The 26428-nt window shown below is 39.3% G+C and overlaps 1 protein-coding gene across 2 annotated transcripts in view; it reads left to right on the top strand.

Annotated features, from left to right (window-relative positions):
• Positions 1-26428, top strand: part of LOC150084818 (uncharacterized) — a 139170-nt gene that overhangs the window by 43035 nt on the left and 69707 nt on the right. For both annotated transcript variants that reach the window (XR_016547116.1, XM_090376624.1), the window contains exon 4: positions 25488-25628. Coding sequence is in view for 1 of the 2 variants with exons in the window: in XM_090376624.1 (XP_090232750.1) it covers positions 25488-25628 (141 nt within the window). In the remaining variant the exon portion in view is untranslated. The remainder of the gene's footprint in view (positions 1-25487; positions 25629-26428) is intronic.

The following is a 26428-nucleotide window of genomic DNA, read 5'->3' as shown; positions in this document are numbered from 1 at the left end:
TGTGAATATAGATGCAAAATATTCATTTAGTTTGTTAGCTACCTGAGCAGGATCAACAACAGTTGAACCATTGATATCAAGCGGACCAATCTGATTCATCCCCTTCCTTCTAGAGTTTACATAAGAAAAGAACTCTTTGCTGTTTTTATTTGCATTCTTTTCCAAAGATTTCTCGTAATCCGCCTTTGTGACCTCCTTTGTGACTTGGTTACAGACCAGCCTATATCTATCATAGGCTTCTGTGTTACCTGTTAATTTATAAGTATCCCATGCATTTTTCTTCTCTGCCATATGTCTCATTATTTCATCTGAAATCCATTTAGGCCTAAATCTTGAAAAATATTTCTTAGTTGGTATGAAAATTGTAGTAGCTACCAATATTATTTCTTTGAATGCTTCCCATTTTGAATTTGCTGTTGGTAACATCATCAGTTGGTCCCACAGTATAGAATTTAAATACTGTCTCAGACCACCGTAGTCGCCTTTACGAAAGCAAAAACCCTTCCCTTTACCCCTGATGGTAGTTACCTCTTTGAGTAAATCCCACTTCAGCACACTGTGATCACTGCTACCTAGTGGTTCCTTCATCTGGAGATTCTTAATGCATGAAGAATCACAACTGATAATCAGATCAAGAGTATTACCCCCTCTAGTTGCCTCCCGAACATGCTGCTGTAAAAACAATCATCCAGTAAATCCAGAAAAGCCTTGCTAGTGTGTCAGTGACCAACCCTCAAATTCCAGTCAGTTTAATTTCCCACAAATTCTGTGGGAAATTAGAGTCCCCCATTATAATACACCTGATTTACTGGCCCACTCTATTTCTCTGCACAATTGCTCATTATACTCATCAGATTCATTAAACCTATAACACACCTACTCTCATTTTCATTAAACCTATAACACACCTACTCTCATTTTCCCTTTCCCAGTGCTTATGTCACACCAAACACACTCAGCATTGCGTTGTCCACCAACATCAATTGGATGCACTTCCTTAGATTTTGTGGTTCTTACCTAACAGCATAACCCCTCCTCCTTTCCTATCCTTTCTGTACACATTGTTCTCTCCAAATTCAATTCTACACTGCTTATGTGTCTGTGTGATACCACTTCTCTGATATCCCAACAATATCTGCTTTTAATGTCTTGACTTGAAAGGAATTAAAGATTTACTTAATTAATGGCAAAATTATAGAATATAGACAAAGATGGAAAGAACATGTAAAAAGAATGGAAGATAATAATTCCCTAAATTAACTTATACATATAGAGCAAAAGGAAAAAGAGACAGAGGAAGACCGAAGAAAAGATGGACAGACTTCTTCGAGATCGGAACAGGCGGATCGCCTAATCCATGAAGGAAGATAAGATAAGCGCGGGTGCCTAAGTACACGTGCCTTGAGTGACCGGGGTTCAACGCCGTGACTACTGAATACTATTATTTATTTATTTATTATTAAATCAGTTTATTTCCCAAGAAACCTTGGGTCACCCTGGGACGGCTCTGTGCCAGAAGGGTGTGAATATTTACAGACTAAGGTGCGAGGAACACATGCACAATAAACAAGAGTACATGCGTGCTCCACCCGAGACATTTACAGGATTAAATATACAATAATATACAAGATATACAGTAATATACAATAAAAAAAAAAAAACAGTCTGTCATATCCAGGAGCAGGTGAGTATTATAATTTCATAATCTGGTAGCAGTTCTTCAGGATTTCCTTCCTGTAGGGCTTGTCTTCACAGAACCTATCAGGGTGGATCCTAAATTTATTGGAGATACGAAGACAATTGGCTGGAAACATGTTCCTCAGGGAATCAATGTTTGATAGCATAAGACGTAGAGGGAGACAGGAGTCGGGGTGCTCCCCCCTTGCCCTCCTCGGGCCAGAGATTAATGTGGATACCGATGGAGCATCAATTCGCCTCGTTAGAAGCCGTGCGAGCGTGAAGACATTTTTTGTCATGATGATATGTCGCCAGGGAGTGGTGCCCAGATTTGCTTGTAGGATAGATCTGGAGATCGTTAGGGGGTGGCCTACCACCCTGTTCATCCATCTAAGCAACCAGTACTCTAAACTGAGATACTTCTGAAGGTATGCGGCAGGGGCAGATGACCAAATTTCTGAAGCATAGAGAGGAATCGGCGAAATACACGTCAGGATGTGCCGAACAAGCAGCGCTGGCTGATGCACACCAACGAGTTCTTGACGCACTGCCCAAAGAGCAGCGTACGTCTTCTGCCTCATCCTGGCAAAGTGAGGCTGAAAAGTGAGTCCAACATCCCAGGTGAGGCCAAGATCAGTATGAGAGGTCACCTTTTGCACCGGTTCCCCACTAACAAAGATTTGGATATCATTTTTGACTTTCTTCTTGGTTATCGTCAGTTGCGCTGATTTGGAAGGGCTAAGATGCAGCCCAATTGTGGCAAGATAACTTTCCAAGCTTAATATCTGCTTAGAAGCTTGTTCGTTGATATGTTGAATCTGATGACTATGATCTGAGCTCACGTAGAACTTCAGATCGTCGGCATAAGAGACAAAGTTCGGATTCTGAGCAAGGAAAGGCTCCAAAACTGCTGCAAACAGGATAGCTGACAGTATACTTCCTTGTGGAATGCCTCTTGAGACGTCAATAGTTACTTGAAAGTCATTGTGGGTCACAGACAGATGTCTAGGAAGTAAAATAGACTTCAAAATTTGAAGTAAGGTATCTGCCAGGCCGAAGTAATGTTTCAGAATGGTAAAAAGAGCTGGGAGGTGTATTCTGTCATAAGCCGATATCAACCAGTACTCTAAACTGAGATACTTCTGAAGGTATGAGGTAGGGGCAGATGACCAAATTTCTGAAGCATAGAGAGGAATCGGCGAAATACACCTTAGGATGTGCCGAACAAGCAGCGCTGGCTGATGCACACCAACGAGTTCTTGACGCACTGCCCAGAGAGCAGCGTACGTCTTCTGCCTCATCCTGGCAAAGTGAGGCTGAAAAGTGAGTCCAACATCCCAGGTGAGGCCAAGATCAGTATGAGAGGTCACCTTTTGCACCGGTTCCCCACTAACAAAGATTTGGATATCATTTTTGACTTTCTTCTTGGTTATCGTCAGTTGCGCTGATTTGGAAGGGCTAAGATGCAGCCCAATTGTGGCAAGATAACTTTCCAAGCTTAATATCTGCCTAGAAGCTTGTTCGTTGATATGTTGAATCTGATGACTATGATCTGAGCTCACGTAGAACTTCAGATCGTCGGCATAAGAGACAAAGTTCGGATTCTGAGCAAGGAAAGGCTCCAAAACTGCTGCAAACAGGATAGCTGACAGTACACTTCCTTGTGGAATGCCTCTTGAGACGTCAATAGTTACTTGAAAGTCATTGTGGGTCACAGACAGATGTCTAGGAAGTAAAATAGACTTCAAAATTTGAAGTAAGGTATCTGCCAGGCCGAAGTAATGTTTCAGAATGGTAAAAAGAGCTGGGAGTTGTATTCTGACATAAGCCGATTTTATGTCGAAGAATATGATATCAATCTGTGATTTGTTGTTAAGGGTGCGCTGAATTCTGAAGAGGGTATCAAGAACATTGGTAGTTGTCGATCTCCTTTGTAGAACGGTATGCAGGTACTCGGGCCTGTGTGCAAAGCAATGCTGGGCAATTGTTGGCTGAATTACTTTTTCAAAAATTTTGAGTAAAGAACAACTGATGGATATTGGTCGCAGGTCTTTAGGAGATTTGGGTTTCTTGATCTGTGGAATGGGCTTAACATGGTAGGTTTTCCAAATTGAAGGAACTATTCCAGATTGCAGAATTTGTCGGAAAAGGTGAAGGAGAAGGTCGATTATATATGGGCTGCAAATTTTGATAATAAAGAGTGGGAAACCATCTGGACCTACAGTGGCTTTGTTGGGTAGTTTATTGATGACATCAATTAGGGTCTCTCTAGTTATTTCTATTTCAGACAAGTGTGCCCTAGGTAACCAGTCCTCCTGAGAGAGAGAGAGAGGAATCAGATTCAGGAAAATCTGCCTGCAGTATGTTGAACTGTGCCCATTCCTGGACAAGCTTTTTGTCAATGGCGAGATGATGATGATGTGAAAGGATCCTTCTACCACTCTTCAACCTATTGAGAACAGCTTGGTTAAGGACCTGCCTTTTCTTTTTCAAGAAGCAAGCTCTTTCTTTCTTAAAGATGGAACGGTCTGAGAGAAGTTGAGTTTTCTGCCATTTCCGGTAGGCCTTCTGCTTCTTGATGAAAGCCATCTTCGTTTCCTTATTGAAACCCCGATTCGACCTGTTAACAATCCTGGTGATTCTGGCTGCACCATGTAGTGCAATTAACTTCAGTTGTTTCGACAAGAGCATAACGGCATCCTCCAACGGCTCAGAATAGAGACGCCCCCAGTCAAACCCAATCAAGCGTTGGAGAATGATCTCTGGCTTCAGATATTTGGTAGAGAAGGCTATCCTAGGCAATTCAGCGGAGTACTCGTCAGGTAACCCAAGGGAGTTGCTCGGTAAGGATAGTTTACATGCAATTGGCGAGTGATCAGATTGGAATCGAAAGTTGCTAGGTAGGAGTTTGATATCTTGCAAGTTGTGGAAGATTAGGTCCAGCGCTTGACACGCTCTAGTTGGTTGCGTGTTAAAGGTTAAGGTTAAAGGCACGAAGAATGACCTCAAGGCCCTCAAGTGCATTCCCATGCCTGGGCAGTGGCAAGTTAAAATCACCTGCTACAACAGTTGGAATTTTAAGCACTAAGTTGGTCGCTGACCACGTGAGCAGCTCAGCTCTAGAGTCTTCATTGTGGTCTGGAGGAAGGTAAACCAGGCAGCATTGGATTTGAAGAAGAGGACTCCTCAGCGTCAGGGAGACTGCCTCAAAGTTGTTAGACTGGCTCACTCGTGTCCTTATTGGCTGGAATCGATCGTTGAACAGGATTTCAACACCTCTGCTTCGCCCGTTAATCCTGTGATTCCCAATGTGTTTGTAAGGGGTGTTAAAATGGGTAAGATCAAGCTGTCTATCCGCCGTTAACCATGTTTCTGTAAGGCAGATGACATCAAACTCATTAAGCAATAGGAGGGTCTGGAGACAATGAAGCTTGTTTTTTAGGCTGCATACATTCTGCATAAACCAAAGAATCTCTCCTTCGTGTGAACCTGGTAGCAAGTCATCCTTTTGTAGCTATGGCTGTTTATCTCGCCTGGATCCGCTGTAAGCGATCGATCTGCTCCTCTCTTGGAACGGCTTTATAATGGTGCCTACCGGCCAGCAGCTAGAATCCAAGACGATATGCTTTGCATTCGCAGGGCAGGAGATGATAAAGGAAGAATAGGTCGGGTGTCTAGTTTTGATAGCTTTTGCATCTAAGTTGATCCCATGTTCTTGGGCAAAGAGTGCCCTGATATATTCCGCTTTTGTTGCTGGTCCCAGTCTGGAAACAAAAATTCTCTCTCGGGTCTGGACAGCAGAAATATTATATATTTCCTCAAGTCTCCGTGACAGAGGGACCGAGGTAGGTTCAGTAGGAACCGACATATTAGGCTCCTCGCATGGAATTCTATGCTGTTTCTTGTATTCAATCTATCATGCGAACTCCTCTGACCGTTTGGTCGTCCCGAAGTATAAACATAAAATTTATTTATAATATGCCTTGACTAGCACTTCAAAGTATGAAATTTATTAACTATATTCCTAGCATTGGTGAACATGCAAGCATATATGTACCTATTTCTACTCTGAGTTACCCTAACACAGCCCATGTATTTACTTGTTAAACTATGACTCTCAGCAGTACTGGAAATCCTCATTGCATTGCTTTCCAAGGTGCTGCTCAATTGCATTTCAGTAGAAGCAGTGAAGCAGTCGTCTGTTGGAGGAAGTCTGAATTACAACATACCACTTCCGTTTATTTTCAGACTCATCAAACAGACCGCAACAGCGCCAGTCCGGGAACTTTATTGCGACACCTCGTATATACGAATATGCGCCTGTTGTTGTCTTCAGCGTGTCCGTCCGAATATAACAGAGGGACTTCCAGTGGATGGATTTTCATGAAATTTTATGTTTGTGCCTTTTAAAAAAATATATATCGAGCTTTCCCAAATTTCATTAAAATCGGAGAAATAGAAATCCGACAATTATTATTTCTTTTTTCTATACAAGCATGGAAAAAAATAAATTCATAACGTAAATTTAGTTTTGATGGAGTTTTTTTAGTTTTAGACAGTCTGTGCATACATGTCTTTTATATGTAAGATTCGTGACGTGATGTCGCCTGTGAAGAAACACGTATGTAGACAGAAAAGTGACTTAAAAGAAAAAAAATAAATAACAGTATGCCGAAGAAGAGTAATAAATATTATACAGTTGTAATTAAAGTGAACAGTTAAGTTTAGAGAACGTAAAACTTTAGAATTTATTAATTGTTCTATAAAATTATAATCTTTGTAGTCAATTGATAAGGAGTACTATATTTAGTTTTCGGTATTTATTAATCACAGAAAAAGAAAAAAATTATTTAATTTAAGAAAAAAATTCGAATGCGTCGAACTTGATTCATTAAAACTGATTAATAAATAGGAAATATGAGTTATACGAATTTAAAATAGAGAATTGCTTATAACGATGGATAATTCTTTAGTATTATCTTTTCTTTTGAAGAATGTCCTCCACTCATATCACTGCTTTTCATATACCCTGTTGATTTCTGTCAACAGAACCTTAATATATATATATATATATATATTTTATATCTCTTTCATGCACTATTTATTCAAATGGTATTTAAGGTAAAGACATTTCTAGACAGTTTTTCAGTCTTGTCCTTCTCTGTAGAAATCGATGAAATGCTGTTTGTTATGGAAGGTCGATCTTTCATAATAACTAGAATCTATCAAATTTTGTCAACAAGATCATCTCTGACCCCATCGAACACTTCAACATGACCACCAAAAAAACTTCCAAAAATTATAATACTATGCGCAGCCTACATATATGTCAGTGACAAAATTGCCGAAATGCCGTAGCATCAAACATTCACAACCTAATGGTACCTTTAGCATTTGCGAGAAAGGCCCACACCATCTTAGACATATCCTTGCAATCCCCGACGAAAAATGTCAAGTGGAGTCAAGAAGATTGGTCCTCGTGGTTAATACAGTGGTTATGATCACTGTTCTGCCACACTAGGAAATGGCCTGAGGCCCAATCTTCTAACTGAAGGAATTTTTATAGAATTTTTTCGCAAGTGACTGAATTAGGATTTCATAATAAACATTTATTTATTTATTTTTATCCATGGGCCGGATACGAAAAATGGAGCATACGAAAAATAAATCACTCTTCTATAAACTCAGATTTTTTAAATGTCTTTAAAAAAAAAAAAAAAAAATATATATATATATATATATATATATATTGTGTGTGTGTGTGTATATATATTTTTTTAATAAATTATTTTTTAAAAATTTAATAAAAAAATTACGAAATATGTGTGGTATCCCTGAGACCACATTATAGAATGATAACCTCTGTTTTACTGAGCATTAATCACTGATCCATAAGTTTCTGTTTTTAGCATTAGCATTAATGACGGGATCGGCAACAGTAACCAACACATGTAACTGTCTTTATAACTTTAAAGATTCACCCAAAATCTAATAGCGGTCTTGTAGGAGCCTGACCAAGTTTATGTGGTTACAGCTCTGCTTATAATACTTTCCAAGAGCTTCATAATACGTACGGGCCCTATTCATTTGCCAGATATCAAAACAAGTTGATTACTCCAAGCCAACTCGGGAAGTGGAAGTATCGTACACCTGTAAAAACGAGGTTATTGCTATCAGTCATACAGTCTGGTAAGCATGGAATCATTAATGAATCCCAGAGCATGTTGGCAAGTGAAACGCATTGTAATAGAAAATGGAAAATTCACTCTTTCCGAGCCCACAAGAGAGCCAGTAAGAGCTAACAACCTACCTTCTTATGAAACTAAAAATTTTAAATGAGAATGGGCCTGTGGCACTGGATTCCATAACTTAACATAGAGTTGAACCCTTGAAAGCAGTAGCTAAAATTTATTTTAGCTACTGTTTTCACTGATTCAACTGTATTCTCTATATTAAAATTTTTGTTTCGATGGTGGTGGGAGGGGTGGCGAAGGGGAGAGAGTTGCACGGAGATAACTCAGATTTTTGCCCATGCATCCTACGAACTGGCTTCCGCATTTGATTTGAAGCAGATTAAGATAAGCTACACTTCAGTTTCGTGTTGGTTTCTAGAATGATACGCTAAGATTTATGATCACTTGGGTTAATGAACTCTCTCTCTCTCAGGAAGTCTAAATGTTATTTGTATTATTATTCAGTTGAAATTTACCTCTGCCTACTGAGAAAAGATTTTATTATAAAACTGGCCGTTGTGGCTTGCCTGATGTACCATCCTTTGCCTGTGGTCTTTTATCCCTATTCACATTTAAGCAGTCAGGTTCATGAATGCAGTACATCTCGTGGATTATTTTGGATCAAACTATATTTATTGCTGTTTTAATTGTTAGCCTTATGTAGTATAATGGCAGTGCTCGGTGATACCTATTATTATTATTATTATTATTATTATTATTATTATTATTATTATTAAAACCCCAAACACGAAAGGTACCAAAGCCTGATGTACTTAGTACTGTGCATGGGTTCAAGGAAATGGGGAGGAAGGGGATGCCGGAGTCTTTGTGCTGGAGACTAAACATGGGTTTCACCATGTTTAGTCTCCAGAACATGGTATTGCACCGATTGATGAGGGTAGATAAGTGCTTTGAATTACCATGGTTCAAGCCCGTGACTGCTAAATACTGTGCTGTTTCTTGTAGGCTGTTTATGACCAACGTAGCCCATGCGCTATTAAACCCTAACACAACCAACCATGTTTCTTGTATTCCCTCTGTCTTGTAAACTCCTCTGATCATGTGGTCGTCCCGGAGTATAAACAGAAAATTTATTTTAGTACTAGTAACCGTAGTAATATTCTCGAAACCAAGGCCTCGCCTAACAACATTTTGTTATTGGCCTATGACATCCTTCACATCTTGTCCAAAGCATAAAACCTCTTTATGTATGTAAAATTATAAAGTGAGAATAACTGTCTAATTGGGGCGTGTTTAAACTTAAAAAAAAAAACAAAAAAAACTGCACATTTATTTTTAGTTGTTTCAATATTGATGGTACAATACCTTGTTGATTGTCTCATATTTAGCACTATGTATCTTGGTTCCCTAATAAGCACATACATGAGAAAGAAATTAACAAGTTAACTAACTTGTTAGTTAACTTGTTAATTAACTAATTTGTTAGTTAACTAACAAATTAGTTAATTACTTATTAAACCTAGTTACTGTTCTTCCGGCCGCACTGAACTTCTTTTTCATAAGGCGCCTCCGTAGCCAGGTAGGCAGGAGCAGCAGTGCGTAGCACACGCTTCTTGATTAGACTGGGGTTCGAGCCCGTGACCACCAAATACGGAGGATGCGGAAAGGTCAGGGAATGACCACCGCATATCCCCGGAGCAATATGACCTTAGTTGCTAATGCTCCTAAAAACCAAATAACAACAACATCTTTCTCATATATGGACCCGGTACTACAGGCCTCTTTAACTTCAAGCACATACATTATTTATAAGACTTTTCTAATGGTTCATCCCCTTCATTGACCTCTGATGTTATGCTGATTTCAGTATTTTGCTCTAAAACTAAAACTGCATTTTAAAGCATAATACTGTATATGATATATAAAATTAATGGAAAATTTAACTATGTTTACCGCAAGACAGTACAAAACAAAGAAGCACAGAACTTGGATAATAAATAAACGAATGTTCATTCATCTGAAAGAAAATGAAAATAATTTATAGTAAAAGTTGGATTGAATTATCTGGAATTTTTGCCGACGAAATTGAGGATACGAGGCTTCAGAATATTCTGTCTTTAAATTGTGTGTATTTTGTGATCAGATTACAGTCTGAAAAACCCTAATTTGTGAGAGGGGGAAAAAATTAATATGTACGTACTTCCTGAAAGGCAGCTACTGCTAAGTATTTATTTCAAAAGGTACGAAAGAGAGCTCGTAAAAGTTTTAACTTCCAGAATTTCTTATCTTCAGCTGGCGACGAATTCCACCCATGTCTTTTTTTAGGCGCGTTCGCATGTATACATGAAGAAGAATAAAAAAAAAAAAAAAGAAGCTTAATTGATAAGAAAATTGACAAATGGTTTTACCCTTTAATGGAGTTGTCTTATTTAATCACTGGACATGGCTCTGAATCAAAAATTATTTTATTTTGGCCTCGTCAATGAACCAGCATGCCAATGTGGAACTTTTGAGACATGGTATCATGTTCTCTCTGACTGTGAATTGTACTCTGATTTCAGAGTTAATTTGATGCAGGTAATTGATAATTTTGCTAATTGGTAATGAGAGCACATATTCAAAGTCAAGTATCTTATTTAGCCTTGTAAGAGTATGCTGTTAATATTTTTAAGAGAAGAAAAATCCAATTTAGCTATGATTTCTGTATCTATATTGTAAATTGTTTTGATAGATTGGTATTTTAACTGTACTTTTTTTTTTGTTATTTATTATTATTTTATTTATTTATTATTTTTTTTTAGCTGGCACCTAGGCAATTCTACTTTGTTAGTATGGCCTTGTTTTTTTTTCATTTATTATTTTTAATTATTTTTTAAAAATTATTTTATTTTTTATTTTAATTAATCTATTTATTTAATTTTTATTTATTTCATTTTATTATTATTTTTTATTTCATTTTTATTTTGCTATTCTTTTTTATTGTTTTTATTTATTTATTTTATTATTATTATTTATTTATTTATTTATTATTTATTTTTTTTTTTTGCTGGCACTTGGGTCTGGGCAACCCAAGTGCAGGATACTGGCGCCCACCTGTGTTGCACTACCTCAGGTGGGTGCGGGATTAGTGTTTTCACATACAGTTGAATTAGGGCTTGCCTCCTTGTGGCTAGGGGAAGGCAGCAGTTGCCCAGGTGTTGACTGCTCCCTGGTGGCTATGGAGGTTTGAACCAACACACACACACACACACTTGTTACACAAACATAACACAACATATTGAGGCCCTATTATATAGTTTGTAAATAAGACAGTATCACAAGTGGAGATGGCTGTTAGTCTAGGAGACGCCCAACCACAGTTATACATAAATAAATTTTCTGTTTATACTCCGGCACGACAACCAAGTCAGTAGAGTTTACAATAAATCGTCAATACAAATATTTATCGTATTTAGTAGTCACGGGCTTGAACCCTGGTCCACTCAAGGAATGCGTGCTATGCACTCTCGCTCCTGACAACTGGACTACGTCAGGCCTGTATATACATAAGGTGCGCAGTTTATCGATACAAATATACTCCTGTATATTTGTATCGATAAATCATCGATACAAATGTTAATCGTATTTAGCAGTCACGGGATTGAACCCTGGTCCCCTCAAATAACGCATGCTACTGCACTCACGCTCCTGACCACTCGGCTACATCAGGCCTGATGGGGACATAGTGTACATAATGTTTGGGGAGGGCGCCACCGGTGGTTTCCCACAACTGCGCCATAAGTACTTGCGTGAAGAATACATTCCTCTGTAAAAGCCAGACAAAAGTATTGTGTTGTATGTGAGAAGTATTATGTTGGGTTTTGTTGTTGTGGTCTGGATTTTGGCCGCAGAACCCCTAATGGGCCCCACGTTGCCTGTACACACCGCTAGGAGGTAAACCAGGCTACCCATTATTCTCTGGCAGGTCCTGCCACTTAATTGCCTAAGCATTCAGTGACAGGAACTTTATAAAAAAAAAAAAAAAAAAATCACCAGATAGAGATTTGGGAATATGAAAGTCAAGTGGTGGGAGGAAATACAGTAGTAAGAAATACTGAGGCGTAGAGGAAGGTGTCCTCAAAATTATTAGGTGGAATAAACTCCACTAGGTAAGGGAGGGAAGAGAATGGGAGTCAAAAGATACCATATAAAGTCTGGTATTGATCACCACTTGGTGCACAAATCATTTTCGAGAGACACTGTCCTTTTCTGTGGTTTAGTCATGTCAAAGTAACTGTCGCAATTGAAGATGTGCAAGTCACGGTTGGGAGACCAAGTCCCCTCAGTGGGTTAGTCATATCCAGGTATTCGTCACAATTGGTCACATTTCACATCAGTGGTTTAGTCATGTCCAGGTATTTGTCACAATTGGAGATTCTCTGTGTCTTTGTTTAGGGGTTTTAGTCACATCAAGGTTTTTAATCGCATCCAGGTGTTTGTCACAATTGGTAGGTCTTGATATCAGCAGTTGGGGGTATATTATTCACTATTCAGTGATTGCTCATTGGCATATATGTTTCTAGAATGGTTGTTAGGATTGTTTCTTCATCTTGCAAAGAGCTCCTGGGCAGAATTTGCGAATGCCGTATACTCCTGTATATTGTCCAGTAGGTGGAATTTCTGATTTCTGGGTAAGTACATAATTTTGGTGATTAATATAGAACACTCAAATGTATAGCACGTATAGGGGACAATCATACATAAGATGGTGCCAGCTTTCCAACCCCCCGCACAAATACAAGATGGATCTCCAGTAATGCTCAGTGATGTTAGCTTGGCTTTAATGGATCCCTGGCCAGTAAGTAGGTAAGTTGTGTACAAACCCGATGAGAACCATGGGGAAGATCATGTTTTGTAGAGTTAGACCACCTACTCTGCTACTCCTGCTGCAGGTGGTTAAATAGGTATTGCTTTTCTTTCTTACGTCCACTAGCCTGGTTGGTTGAGGATGATATGTGAAGCTCCTTTTGAAGGGTATAGCAATCCCCTTCTGACCACCTCCAAATCAAGGGGTAGAGCACCTGCCAGAACCTGGAGGGCGTGGGTGCTCACCGTACAGCAGGTGGGGGTAACAACAATCAGAATGGACCGCTGAATGGTGCCTTTTAGTATTTTCCTGTTGGAGGTCATAACAGCTTTGGTGAACCAGATTCCTGAGGCATATGTGACAATAGGTATAAAAACAGCCTAATAGAATAATGAGAGGATTCTTTGCCTAGGGCCCCAGTCCCGGCATGAGACCCTGGCAACAAGAACAGCATAGTTCCAGATTTTGATTCAGAGGTATTTCAAATTTCAAAGCATTACTCGAATAGCAATAATCAAGAAGAACTTCTTGTCTGTGTCAGCAGCCGCTATGAAAAGATTTTGTAAGGCATCAACTGTGGAGGAACTATGTCTAAACCCATATTGTTTTGAAGGTAAGTTGGCACTTTCGTAGTGCTGTAAGATTCTTTTGTGGAGCAATCTTTCGAACAGTTTACTAAGGACTGGAAGAAGTGCGATTGGGCGGTATGATTCTGGTAACTCTGGAGGTTTTGTGGGGTTCTGAAGGATGAGTTTCAAGTTGGCTATTTTCCAATCGCTTAGGAATATTCCAATTTGCAAACAGTAGTTGAGGAGATTTAAAATGATCTCGGGGTTGTACGACAGTCTTATTGATTATTTCATACTCCAACAGGTCTGGTCCTGGGCATTTTCTATCCCTGATTAGAGCAGTTGCAGCATGGAGCTCATCAACACTAAATGGGGACTTCAGGTTATACATATAGTGGTCATTCTCATGGCATAGTTTGAGCTGTTCAGTATTAGAAGGAGCTGGCGGCTTTTGGAACATCACATCCAGAATGTTATTAATAGATTGTTCACAGGTGGTAGTCATTGTGCCCTGTGGGCTCCTAGTAGAAGTAACAATCTCTCCCCTAGAGAGTTTGTTGTTGGTGGTGGTGACTTTATACATCACTCCCCAGGGTTCTGTAGTCCCTGTGGCAGACACCAGTGCCTCCTAGGATTGCTGTATACATGTTGCTGGCTTCCCTGTACAATTGCCTGGGCTCTTCTGAAGGCACCCGGGATGGATGGGATCTATCCAGTTATATTAAAGGAGGCAGCAAAGGAAGTAAGCAAACCCTTAGCCATAATTATGAGAGCTTCCCTGGACTCGGGGGAGGTACCCATAGACTGGAAATGTGCAAATGTGACCCCAATTCACAAAGGAGGATCAAAGGCTGACACAAGTAATTATAGACCTGTGAGCTTAACTTCTGTTCCAGGAAAATTAATGGAGGCACTGGTTAAAGAAGCACTGCAGGATCATTTAGACAAGACTTCAGTTATAGCTCGGACACAGCATGGTTTTGTTAAGGGGAAGTCTTTCCTGACCAATTTGATTGGATACTATGATGCAGTCACAAAAGAACTGGATGCAGGGAATAGCTTTGATATTATATACTTGGATCTTAGAAAGGCTTTTGATACTGTTGCACATGGAAGACTGCTACACAAATTGGAGCAGTGTGACATTGGAGGCAAATTGCTGCTATGGATAAAGGGGTGGTTGAGGGGGAGAAGATAGAGTGGTAATCAGTGGACACTGCTCATCGTGGACTAATGTTATTAGTGGAGTCCCTCAGGGCTCAGTGTTGGGTCCATTATTGTTTTCTGTATTTATAAATGATATTGATGATGGTATATCAAGCTTAATTTCCAAGTTTGCAGACGATACAAAGGTTGGCAAGGTTGTCAAGGACACTATTGACACTATGCTGCTGCAACAGGGTCTGGAAAGGTTGAGCAGATGGGCTGAGAGGTGGCAAATGAAGTTTAACATTGACAAATGTAAAGTACTACACGTGGGAAACAGCAACCCCAGAGCAACGTATCAACTCTGTGGTACTACACTGACAGTGGTAGAGAATGAAAGGGACTTGGGGGTGGTTGTGCAGGCAGATATGAAGTTTGAGCAGTGCAGACGGGCTGCAAGAGTAGCTCATGGAGTATTGTCAATGATATACAGGAATTTTTCCAGCAGGGATAAGGAGGTGATTATTCCCTTGTATAAGGCAATGGTCAGGCCACACCTAGTGTACTGTATACAGGTCTGGAGGCCTCATTTCAAGAAGGATGTAGAGCTGTTGGAATGAGTACAGAGAAGGGCAACAAGATTAGTGAATGGAACAAAGGGGTGCTCTTACGAAGAAAGGCTTAAGTTTTGCAAATTACAGTGTCTGGAGACTAGGCACCAGCGAGGTGATCTGATAGAGGTGTATAAAGCCTTGAATGGTTTGAGCATGCTCAATGCTGATGGGATTCTTCCTCTAGCTCAGAAAAATCACCTGAGAGGGCATAAATTCAAATTGAGGAAAGACAGATGTAGGATAGACGTGCGGAAATTTGCCTTTAGCCAGCGGGTGGTTGGTTGGTGGAACAGACTTCCATCCCTTGCCTTGTTGTGGAGGTTGATAGCCTAAATAAGTTTAAGGCTCAGCTGGACAGGTATTTTGAACGAACAGAGGGGTGAAGTGGAAGTGGTTTTTTTTTTTTTGGCTGATGCTGCATAAGTTTGCTTTCTTGCATCAAATGTCTCTACTAATGCTAATGCTAATGCTTCAACTTCAAGTGTAAGCCAAGTTCGTCGCGCCTGCTGGATGGCCTAGCACCACAGGGGAACGGCACCAGGAACAGGGTTCTTCTCTCTTATTGCCTTGCCACATGCTCTAGTAATTATCCTTATTATTTCCCACTGGAGTGCATTTGGCTATTGCTGTTGGTTTTGATCTACTGTAATCTGTCTTCAGCACCAACGATAATCTTCTCGTTTGGAAGAGTTTGCAAGACATTCTCAAGGTGCCTAGTGGAAAATCCAGCAAAACAGGCAGATCGACCAGAGAATGCACAATTTTGACATAATATATAAACGGGTATATGTAATAAATTGCGGGTGGCTCTAATATAATAATTTTTATCTAGTGGTAAAGGTAATGTCTTGCAGTACAAGGATACAACATACGAGCTCCAGCAAATTTGAGAAGTTTTGCTTTTTTATTGACTTAAATTGGCATATTAATTTATTTTTTAGAGTTCCTTTACATTCCTAGTAACAATACTTTAGTTTAATTTGAATTTAGATATAGATTTTGTAGGTTATTACTCAGTATCGGTAAGGGTATCAAATCCAGGTTTTGAACAGGTTTTGCAGCTCCCACGAACGAAAAGTTTTTAATTATACTTAGCTACTTTATTGACTTAATTGTTAGATTAAATTATTTTCTATAAGTAGCTTATAGACCTAGTCAAGCTCCGTTGTTTATTTTGAATTTAGATAGCGTGATTTGGAAAGTAAATACCTCGTGTCCGTAGATTAACCGTTTGTAACTTGCCCCCATTATTATACGATACAACGTGTGCACCGAACTAGATAGAGTAAGGTTCTAACGGAAAACTAGATACCGTAAGGTTTAACGGAAAATTAGATAGCGAGTATAGTAGTATCAATTAATCAGTAAAATTTAAAATCTTATTAAATTTCATTGTAAATTGAATTGTACTTTAACTAAATAAATATAGCGACCTAGTTTTTACAAACATAACATCATAAATTAATACATATAAGTTGACAGGGGATAAGAAAGTCATATAACGTAACTCGGAGATAACATTCGATACCGAAATACACACACACACACACACATATATATATATATATATATATATAGTGTTATAACTGCATTGGAATATAAGTTTAGGGTTATATTTTGTATTGGAATTTTATTGAACTTGAATAGAAATCATGACTCAGACCAGAGTAGCAAAGCAAAAGGCTCCAACTAATGGAAGTGCTGTGGCGCAGGGGAGAACTGAGGGGGGAGGGGACAGTTGTCCTCTGAATCAGTCTATTGAAATGCACTGCTTATTTGATGTTTGTGGATCAATCAGGAATGGGACATGATACTGCCAAGGGGAATGTCTTTGTGTGTGCACGATGTAAGGAGTGGGAGGAAATCAGGCAACAACTCAGCATTGTTATGGGCTTATATTAGAGCTCGAAGGACAGGGTGGATGCCCTCGAAGCATTTAAATTGGGGGCCCATCAACTCTCAGCTGCCCACATCAATGCCAGAGCTTGCACTTGAACATCAAGCAACACAGCAGCAAACCCCAAGGCAGAATGCACTGGTCCCAAAGGAACTAGTTGTAGTGAAACGGGGAACATGTTGTGCATAAAGGATAGATCGAACAGGACCAGAGTATGTCTGCCAGGGGCAAAGGTTGACGACATTGTACAGCAGATATCATCTTTTAAGAGCACAAAGGGTGATATTGTTGTACACGTTGGCACTAATGATATTAACAGTAGGAGACCAGCGGAATTACTTAACAAGTACAAGTCAGTGCTGAAAAAAACCGTGAGTTACAGTTCAATTTGAAAGTGTCTGCAATTCTGCCCAGACACGATAGGAGGGAGTATATGATGAGAGCCTTGTCAATCAATTCGGCCTTGGAGAGATTGTGCAAGGCTCAAGGGGTAGAATTTTTTTCAGCCTGGTCTGTGCTTGCTAACAGGAGAGACTGCTTCTACAGGGATGGGATACACTTAAATAGAAAGGGTGCAAGAATATTTGCTGATGCTATCGAGGCAGAGTTAGGTGGGTCGGAAAACTGCTAGCTTCGGGGGGGATACATGGACTAATAGATTAACAAACGCCGCTGGCAGAGGTAAAAGTGATTCTTCACAACTTCTATTGAAATGCAATTGAGCAGCAGCCTGGAAAGCAAGGTAATGGGGATTTCCAGGACTGCTGGGACTCATACTGGAACAAGTAAGTACATGGGCTGTGTTAGGGTAACTAAGAGTAGAAACATGTGCATGTATACTTGCATGTACACCAATGCTAGGAGTATAGTTAATAAATTCGATGAGCTTAAAGTGCTAGTCAAGACATCAAAGTCAGATATTGTTGGGATATCAGAGACATGGTGTCACACAGACATAAGCAGTGCAGAACTGGCATTTGGGGAGTACAATGTGTACAGAAAGGATAGACAGGACGGAAAGGGAGGAGAGGTTATGCTGTTAGTTAAGAAACATAAAATCTAAGGAGGTGCATCCAAATGATGTTAGTGGACAATGCAATGTTGAGTCTGTTTGGTGTGACATAAGCTCCGCGAAAGAAAAATGAGAGTAGGTGTGTGTTATAGGCCAAATGAATCTGATGAGTATAATGAGATATTGTGCAGAGAAATAGAGTGGGCCAGTAAATTAGTGTCTTATAAGGGGGGATTTTAATTTCCCAGAGATTGACTGGAATTTGTGGATTGGTCACTCACACAATAGCAAGGCTTTTATGGATTTATTGGATGATTGTTTTCTACAGCAGCATGTTCATGAGGCAGCTAGAGGGAGTAATACTCTTGATCTGATTATCAGTAGTGATTCTTCATGCATCAAGAATCTGCAGATAATGGAACCACTAGGTGGCAGTGATCACAGTGCTGATGTGGGTTTATTCAAAGAGGTAACTACCATCAAGGGTAAAGGGAAGGGTTTTTGCTTTCGTAAAGGTGACTATACTGGTCTGAGACAGTATTTAAATTCTATACGGTGGGACCAACTGATGAGGTTACCAACAGCAAATTCAAAATGGGAAGCATTCAAAGAATTAATCTTGGAAGCTACTAGCCTTTTCATACCAACAAAGAAATATTGTTCAAGGTTTAGGCCTAAATGGATGTCAGATGAACTAATTAGACATTTGGCAGAGAAGAAAAATGCATGGGATACATAAAAATTAACATGCGACACAGAAGCCTATGATAGATATAAGCTGGTCTGTAACCAAGTTACAAAGAAGGTTAGGCAGGTGAAGGCAGATTACGAGAAATCTTTGGCAAAGGATGCAAAGAAAAACAGCAAAGATTTCTTTACTTATGTAAACTCTAGAAGGAAGGGGATGAAATAGATTGGTCCACTTGATATCGATGGTTCAACTGTTGATGATCCTGCTCAGGTAGCTAACAAACTAAATGAATATTTTGCATCTCCATTTACACATGAGGAGTTATTCAGGGAGGGGAATGCCAGAGATGTTAACAACTCTGGCAGTAAGCTAGATAATCTTGTAATAACTGAGACCAATGTGGAGTAGAAATTGTTGAAGAAAAAAAAATAAGAAAGGCACCAGGGGTGGATGGAATCTATCCAGTTATATTAAAGGAGGCGACAAAGGAAGTAAGCAAACCCTTAGCCATAATTATGAGAGCTTCCCTGGACTCAGAGGAGGTACCCATGGACTGGAGATGTGCAAACGTGACCCCAATCTACAAAGGAGGATCAAAGGGAGACACAGGTAATTACAGACCTGCTAGTTTAACTTCTATTCCAGGGAAATTAATGGAGGCACTGGTTAAAGCAACACTGCGGGATCATTTAGACAAGACCGCAGTAATAATTCAGACAAAGCATGAGTTTGTTAAGAGGTAATGCTGTATGACCAATTTTATTGGATACTATGATGTAGTCGCAAAGGAACTGGATGCAAAGAATAACTTTGATATCATATATTTGAATATTAGAAAGGCCTTTGATACTGTTGCACATGGAAGACTGCTGCACAAATTGGAGCAGTGTGGCTTTGGAGGCAAATTGCTGCTATGGATAAAGGGATGGTTGAGTGGGAGAAGACAGAGTAGTAATAAATGTCCACTGCTCTTTGTGGACTAATGTTATTAGTGGAGTCCCTCAGGGTTCAGTGTTGGGTCCATTGTTTTCTGTATTTATAAATGATATTGGTGATGGTATATCATGCTTAATGTCCAAGTTTGCAGACGATAAGAAGGTTGGCAGGGTTGTTAATGACACTAATGACAGTACACATTGCTGCAACAGGATCTAGAAAAGTTGAACAGATGGGCTGAGAGGTGGCAAATGAAGTTTAACATTGAAAAATGTAAAGTACTACATATGGGAAGCAGTAATCCCAGAATAATGTATCAACTCTGTGGTACCACACTGACAGTGGTAGAGAATGAAAAGGACCTGGGGGTAATTGTGCAGGCAGATATGAAGTTTTCTGAGCAGTGCAGACAGTCTGCAAGAGTAGCTCAATGTGTCTTATCAATGATATACAGGAATTTTTCTAGCAGGGATAAAGAGGTGATTATCCCATTGTATAAGGGAATGGTCAGGCCACACCTTGAGTACTGTATACAGGTCTGGAGGCCTCATTTTAAGATGGATGTAGAGCTGTTGGAATGAGTACAGAGAAGGGCAACAACATTAGTGGATGGAACGAGGGTTGCTCTTACGAAGAAAGCTTAAGTTTTGCAGATTACAGTGTCTGGAGACTAGGCAGCTGCGAGGTGATCTAATTGAGGTGTATAAATCCCTGAATGATATGAGCATGTTCAATGCTGATGGGATTCTTCCTCTTGCTGAATAATCACCTGAGAGGGCATAAATTTAAATTGAGGAAAGACGGTTGTAGGATTTATGTGCAGCAGTTTGCCTTTAGCTAGTGGGTGGTTGATTGCTGAAACAAACTTCCATCTGTCCTTGTAGAAGTTTGGTAGCTTAAATAGATTCAAGGCAGAACTTACAAATATTTGGAGCAAGGGGATGGGTGAAATAAGGGTTTTTTTTTTGGTTGATGCTATATAAGCTTGCTTTCTTGCATTATGTGCTCTTGCTAATGCTAAAGGTTTTTTTTTTTTTTTTTTGAGCTAATAATGTAGGCACATACTGCCCAGGCTGTGCATAATTGGGAGATTTTGATAACAGTGATTTCGGCATTTCGTACTGTGAATGCAGTTCACGGTGTATCCTTCTCTGATTAAATTCTTTTATATGTCAGTGGGTATCCTCTGACCTGTCTCATGTGAGTATACCGTTCTTGGAGGATTATTACATATGAATTTTCTTCATCTGCATTCGGATTCAATCGGCCACTGCTCATGCCTGCTGTGCCTTAATTTATAAGAATTTGGTCATTGAAGTATATCTTTAAGGGCGTGCTGCCATAGTCGAGCTTTGATCGGTGATAACTCTTGGCCTTTAGGTACACAGGGCATTTGTTATCCCGGATTGAGTGGGCATGATCCATTTTTAGGGATTTAAAATTTGTACAGAACAGCTCCTGGCTTTTGTTTGGGCATAACTTAAAATACTTTTACCTATATTTACTTCGACCATCGATAAGGCAGGTGCTACCATTTGCCTGGTGATTGTTGCCCTGTATACTATCTGTTCATTCTTGAAACACTTTAACTACACTCCGAGAACAGACCTCAAAATTCATAGTATTCTTAATACTGTCGTCTTTCAACTGTTATCTGACAATCAGTGGGGTAGCTAGGATAGGGTCAGCAGGTACAGTGTACCCCCCCATGCCGAAATCATTATGGTAGGTTAGCAGTAGGCAATTGGTGGCTTTTTAGTGATTGTACCTGCTGACAAAATCTCCTGACATTTATTGGTTCTCACTGCAATACATGTGACTTTAGAGGAGGAATGGCTTTTTTCTAAAACACGGGGGTGGTAATAGCCCAGTGGTCAGGGGGGAGAATGCATAGCACGCGTTCCTTGAATGGACCGGGGTTCAAGCCCATGACTACTAAATGGGATAAATATTTGTATTGACGATTTATTGTAAACTCTACTGACTTGGTTGTCGTGCTGGAGTATAAACAGAAAATATATAATAATGTTTTGACTCTACTTGTTGTTATTGGTATAGGGTTTTAGGAGCATCAGCAACTATGGCTATATTGTTTGGAAATTGAGGTCGATTTTCTGTTTTACGTTACCAATAACCCGAGTTTACGGATTATTGGTCCAGTAAAACAGAAATTCCAGTCTTACCTATACCCGTTTACGGAAAAAAAAAATCTTGACACCATCGCTGGAGACTGAATAACTCAGCCACCAGAAGTCTATAAACGTTCTTTGCGTGTTTAACGGAATTCGAACCCGGACCTATTGCATTTGTCAAAGGCATGTGGGAAGGCAATGCTCAGGTCACATCTTAGTACTGTCTACAGGTCTGGAAGTGTCATTTTAGGAAGGATGTAGGTCTACTGGAATGGTTGCAGAGAAGGGCAACGAAATTGGTGAAGCGAACGAAAGGGTGGTTTTACCAAGACAGCCTTTGGTTGTTGAATTATTAATGAGGTGTTTTTGGCTTTGAATGGATTGAGTAAACTCAGTACTGATGGCATCCTTTCCCTTGCTCAGATTATACATAAGAGAGGGCATAAACTCAAGGGGAGGAAGGATGGTTGCAGCATAGATGTGCGGAAATTTGCCTTCTTCCAGTGGGTAGTTGATTTTTGGAACAAACCTCCATCTAGTACAGTATTGTAGAAATGGGTAGTTTGTATAAATTCAAGGAAGAACTAGGCAATCTTAAAGGGAACGGGTGATGTAAGAAGTGTGGTTTTTTTGGCTGATGTTGTATAAGCTTGCTTCTTGCATTATTTGTTACTACTAATGCTTGCCCAATTGAAAATTTGAAGGAATGGAATCATTACTGACTGTCTCTAAGACAGTATATGTAATGGGCTATTCCAAAACTGTTGTGTGGAGTTATATATAGTTTGCAAAGTTGACGGCAAGACATCCGTCAATTACAAGCGGTGTGATTTAAAATGGAAAATAGCTAAACAAGGAGTGAGAAGTGGTAAGCTTAGTGCATTTCAAGCCTGGCTTGAGCATTTGTAAGACCTTGACTATCCTTGCAAGTAGTACAGTGGTTATAATCACTGCCCTGTCACACTGGATTGAAAAGGCTTAGGTTAGAATACCGTCAATGACAAGAGGAATGTTTTTGGGCTTTTTTTTCACCCCATGACTAAGTTAGTCGTTCTCAGGTGTGGATGACAGTTTTTTCACCCAGAAACTCAGGTTTTTCTTACAGAAAACCAGGCAAACCGACCAGAGAACTCATGCAGTTTATGGACATAATACACATGCATGGGTGAGGTTCTTTTTTGTTAGTTGTTTCCTAGTTTTTTTTTTTTTTTTTTTGTAGGCCTGCCTTGGCTGGCAAGTGAAGACCCTGCAGTTCCATGCCAATCTTATAATTGTATTCCAAGGCAAGTAGGACACCCATCTTGAAAAGAGTGCCTAGAAGACAAGATGTTTCTTGTATAACAGCCATTGTGCATTCAACACCCCGTAGTTAATCCTACATCACCAATTTTGACTTGCATGGTGCAATGAACTTTGCAATTGGACAGTCAATGATTAGAAAAAAGTGGTGGTCAGACAAAATCACTTTGTTTTGTTTTTTCCTAGTTATAAACACTATTGTGTAAAGAAGATAATGATTTGGTGTACTCAGTATGCACATGATTTTAAACGGCATCTGCTGGAGGCAGTCGTTTGTGGAATGTTTTATGAGGATATTGAGTCCTGTCATACAAATGTAGTGGGTGACAGCTCTGAACTATACAAAAGAAATATTGATAACAGTATGAAAATATTTCTTGCTTTCTTCATTGGAATCTCATCTCCATATTGCAATATTCCTGTAGTACCACATCTTTCAGTTTGATTTCCTGTGGTTTATTTTCTAAATTGAAAGCTTAAATTACAGATATGACAAAAGGGGTTGGCATTATTAAAAATATGATGAGAATACAGAGGGTCAGAGGCAAAACTACGAATTCTGCTCTTCATCAATTGCCAAATGGTTTCACGTGATCTTTAACAACCATACAGACCAGCAATTGGTTCTCCCATGACATTATTCCAAATTGCCCTCGTGGGTAGCACAGTTGGTAGAATCGCCGTCCTTCCGACCAGGGCTGGATTTTGGTGTTCGTAGGCACTGTTATTCTGAAATGTTCTTAAAAAAGAGGGTTAAAAATGTTTCTTGTATTTTAACACTGACTTAAAGTCATGTCAATTAACGTGACTCAAGTTTCAACTACAGGGTCATCAAAAAGGTGGCTGTGATTTCCCTTTTAATTATCTTCAGAAATATTTGATCGATTGCTGTGATCTAGCAGCAAACAGTGTGGTAACTCACTAAGTTCTATTTGACATCTCAATAATGACCTTGGATGCGCCGTGAGTGTGCGCAGAATGATTCCTATGTGCACCGCCTCAGTCAGTGTGAGTAAGATGGCCTTGCAACAGAAAGTGCAGTGTGTGTTGTGACATTGCACTGTTATGACAGATTTAAATTCAGCATACCACAACTCACACTGCACTTTCTGTTGCATGGTGGCCATCTTACTGACACTGATTGAGGCGGTGCTCATAGGAGTCATTCTGTGCACACTCACGGCACTGCCAAGGTCATTGTTGAGGTGTCAAATAAAACTTAGTGAGTTACCACACTGTTTGCTGCTATGATCACAGCAATCATCATTATTATTAGGTGCAATGAAGCCTGAGGCTTATGCTGCACCAGCCAAAAAAAAAATTTTCGGAATTACCTTGAGAGAGAGAGAGAGAGAGAGAGAGAGAGAGAGAAGAAGGGAATCACCAAGAAAGAGAAGAATGATGATATCCAGCTCAGGACCCTGGGTGTGCCAAGCCCATACTCGCCAGATGTGAGCCATTTCCGAAGATAATTAAAAGGGAAACACAGGATCCGTTTTTTTGATTACCCTGTATAATAAATGACCATCACTTCGACTCTTTTAGTTTTGAGAATAGTTGCTAGAGAGCACATGTGTATTGAATTGAACCTCCTAGAGCCAATTGCGCACATGTGTTCCCATCTCGTTTTTCGTTAGTCACAGTGAAAAGAGAAGCGTTTTTTTTCCCCTTCCTTCATAGGCCCTAGGCACTGTGCCTAATGGGAAATCCGGCCCTGCTCCCCACATGGATGGGTAAAAATGACTTGAGTTCGAATCCTGTCAATGACAAAGAACATTTATGGGTCATTTTGACATCATGGCTCAGTTAGTGGTCTCAGGTGAAGATGACATCGTTTTATCCCCATAAATGGACTTTTCGTCCAACAAGTAGAAAATTGATCACACTCTATTTACAGACATATATACCGTGCAATATGGTCCAAGTTGCTGTTGTGCTAAAACCCTAAGACAATAACAACAACCCCACAAATTAACTCATGCTAGCAAAACTGAGTATCCAGCAGTGCAGATCATAGACCATAATAGAGGTTGTAATTAAATAGCCAGCTAGGAAATGCTCATAATCAGCTTTGTACTTCATACCCTTTGAATGCAATTGTTCAAAAGGCTAAAGTCCTCTCTTCTAAAAGCAATTCATAACTTATGTAAGAGATATAAATATAAACCGAATTGGAGTACCAACAAACTGGATCTCAGGAAGTGCTTTTGGTCAACAAATGACTGAGATCATTATAACAAGTTATTTGATCTGTGTGCACCTTATTACTTCAATTTATACAGGATAGCTGTGCAAACAACTCATATGTGGTATTGAAGTAACAGTTACAATATCTTCTATGGTACTTTTATGGGAAGTGAACATTAATGAGAGGACCTTTAAGCCACACCTTGCTTTATCAGTATTAGAAAAGCTGGTTAATATATTAAAAACACATGAATCTAATTATTTTTCTTTTAATGTATTTTTTGCAGACTAATGCATACACTCTCAGTATTCTGATGCCAGTAATAGCTGGGTTTGCTTCTGCTATTACAATTGTGATTATTGTAGCAATATTTCTTGCTATTAGGAGGCGTTGTTATAGGCGTCGCATCCGAACGCGCAGGCTTCCGGTAAGTGAAGTTTTTATGCTAGCAAACTTATAAGCTTTAAGGATACCTATATTTTATTTTTCAGATTTAATATTTATAATTATTGACATAGTTTTAATAATGTATCAATGCCTCCCAAAACATTACATTGTTGGATTTTCCATGTAAAGGGGGGGGGGGTATGTACATGCAATACCAATTAATAAGGTAACTAATGTAATAATAATGTGATGTTCTTTGGAGAAGTACCATGCCCAGTCTGCCTAGTAATTGATTTTTAGTTAGTGTACTGCAAAGTCCTCTGTACTATTAGAATGTTTCTATTAGTTTTCAGTGTTATGCTTTGTGTTTATAATTCACTATTTAGTTTCTAGCACTTGTGGTGTAACGAACCCATTCATTTCTGGAGTAAGTAAAGTTCAACAGTGAAAGGATTTTTGAGAGTTAAGACAACACATCATATGTAACATTGTCTGGTTATCCAGCTGGTGGTAACAAATCACAACCCAAAGAAGTTATTTGTAAATGCTCATATGAGTAAATCTGTTTCAGAGGATTGTAGGGATCTCCTGTTCATTGTTTTATGCTGTATCAGAAAATGAGCATGGTACATATTTTTTGAATAGAATCAAGATAGTTAAAACCCTGAGTGGGACTTGCCAGGTGCCTCTCAAATAATGCTTTGCATTATCCTTTAATTAATGATTAATAATCTTAATGTTTTTTCTGGCTTCCTAAATATAGTCACTTTTATTGCACAGTTTCTGAATTTATTTATTTATTATTATTATTATTTTACAGTTTTTGCAGAGTAATTAAAT

Source organism: Mastigoproctus giganteus, chromosome 6, assembly GCF_048544385.1.
Source record: "Mastigoproctus giganteus isolate SK-2022 chromosome 6, ASM4854438v1, whole genome shotgun sequence".
Classification (NCBI taxonomy): Eukaryota; Metazoa; Arthropoda; class Arachnida; order Uropygi; family Thelyphonidae; genus Mastigoproctus; species Mastigoproctus giganteus.
This window is presented reverse-complemented; position numbering and strand designations above follow the sequence as displayed.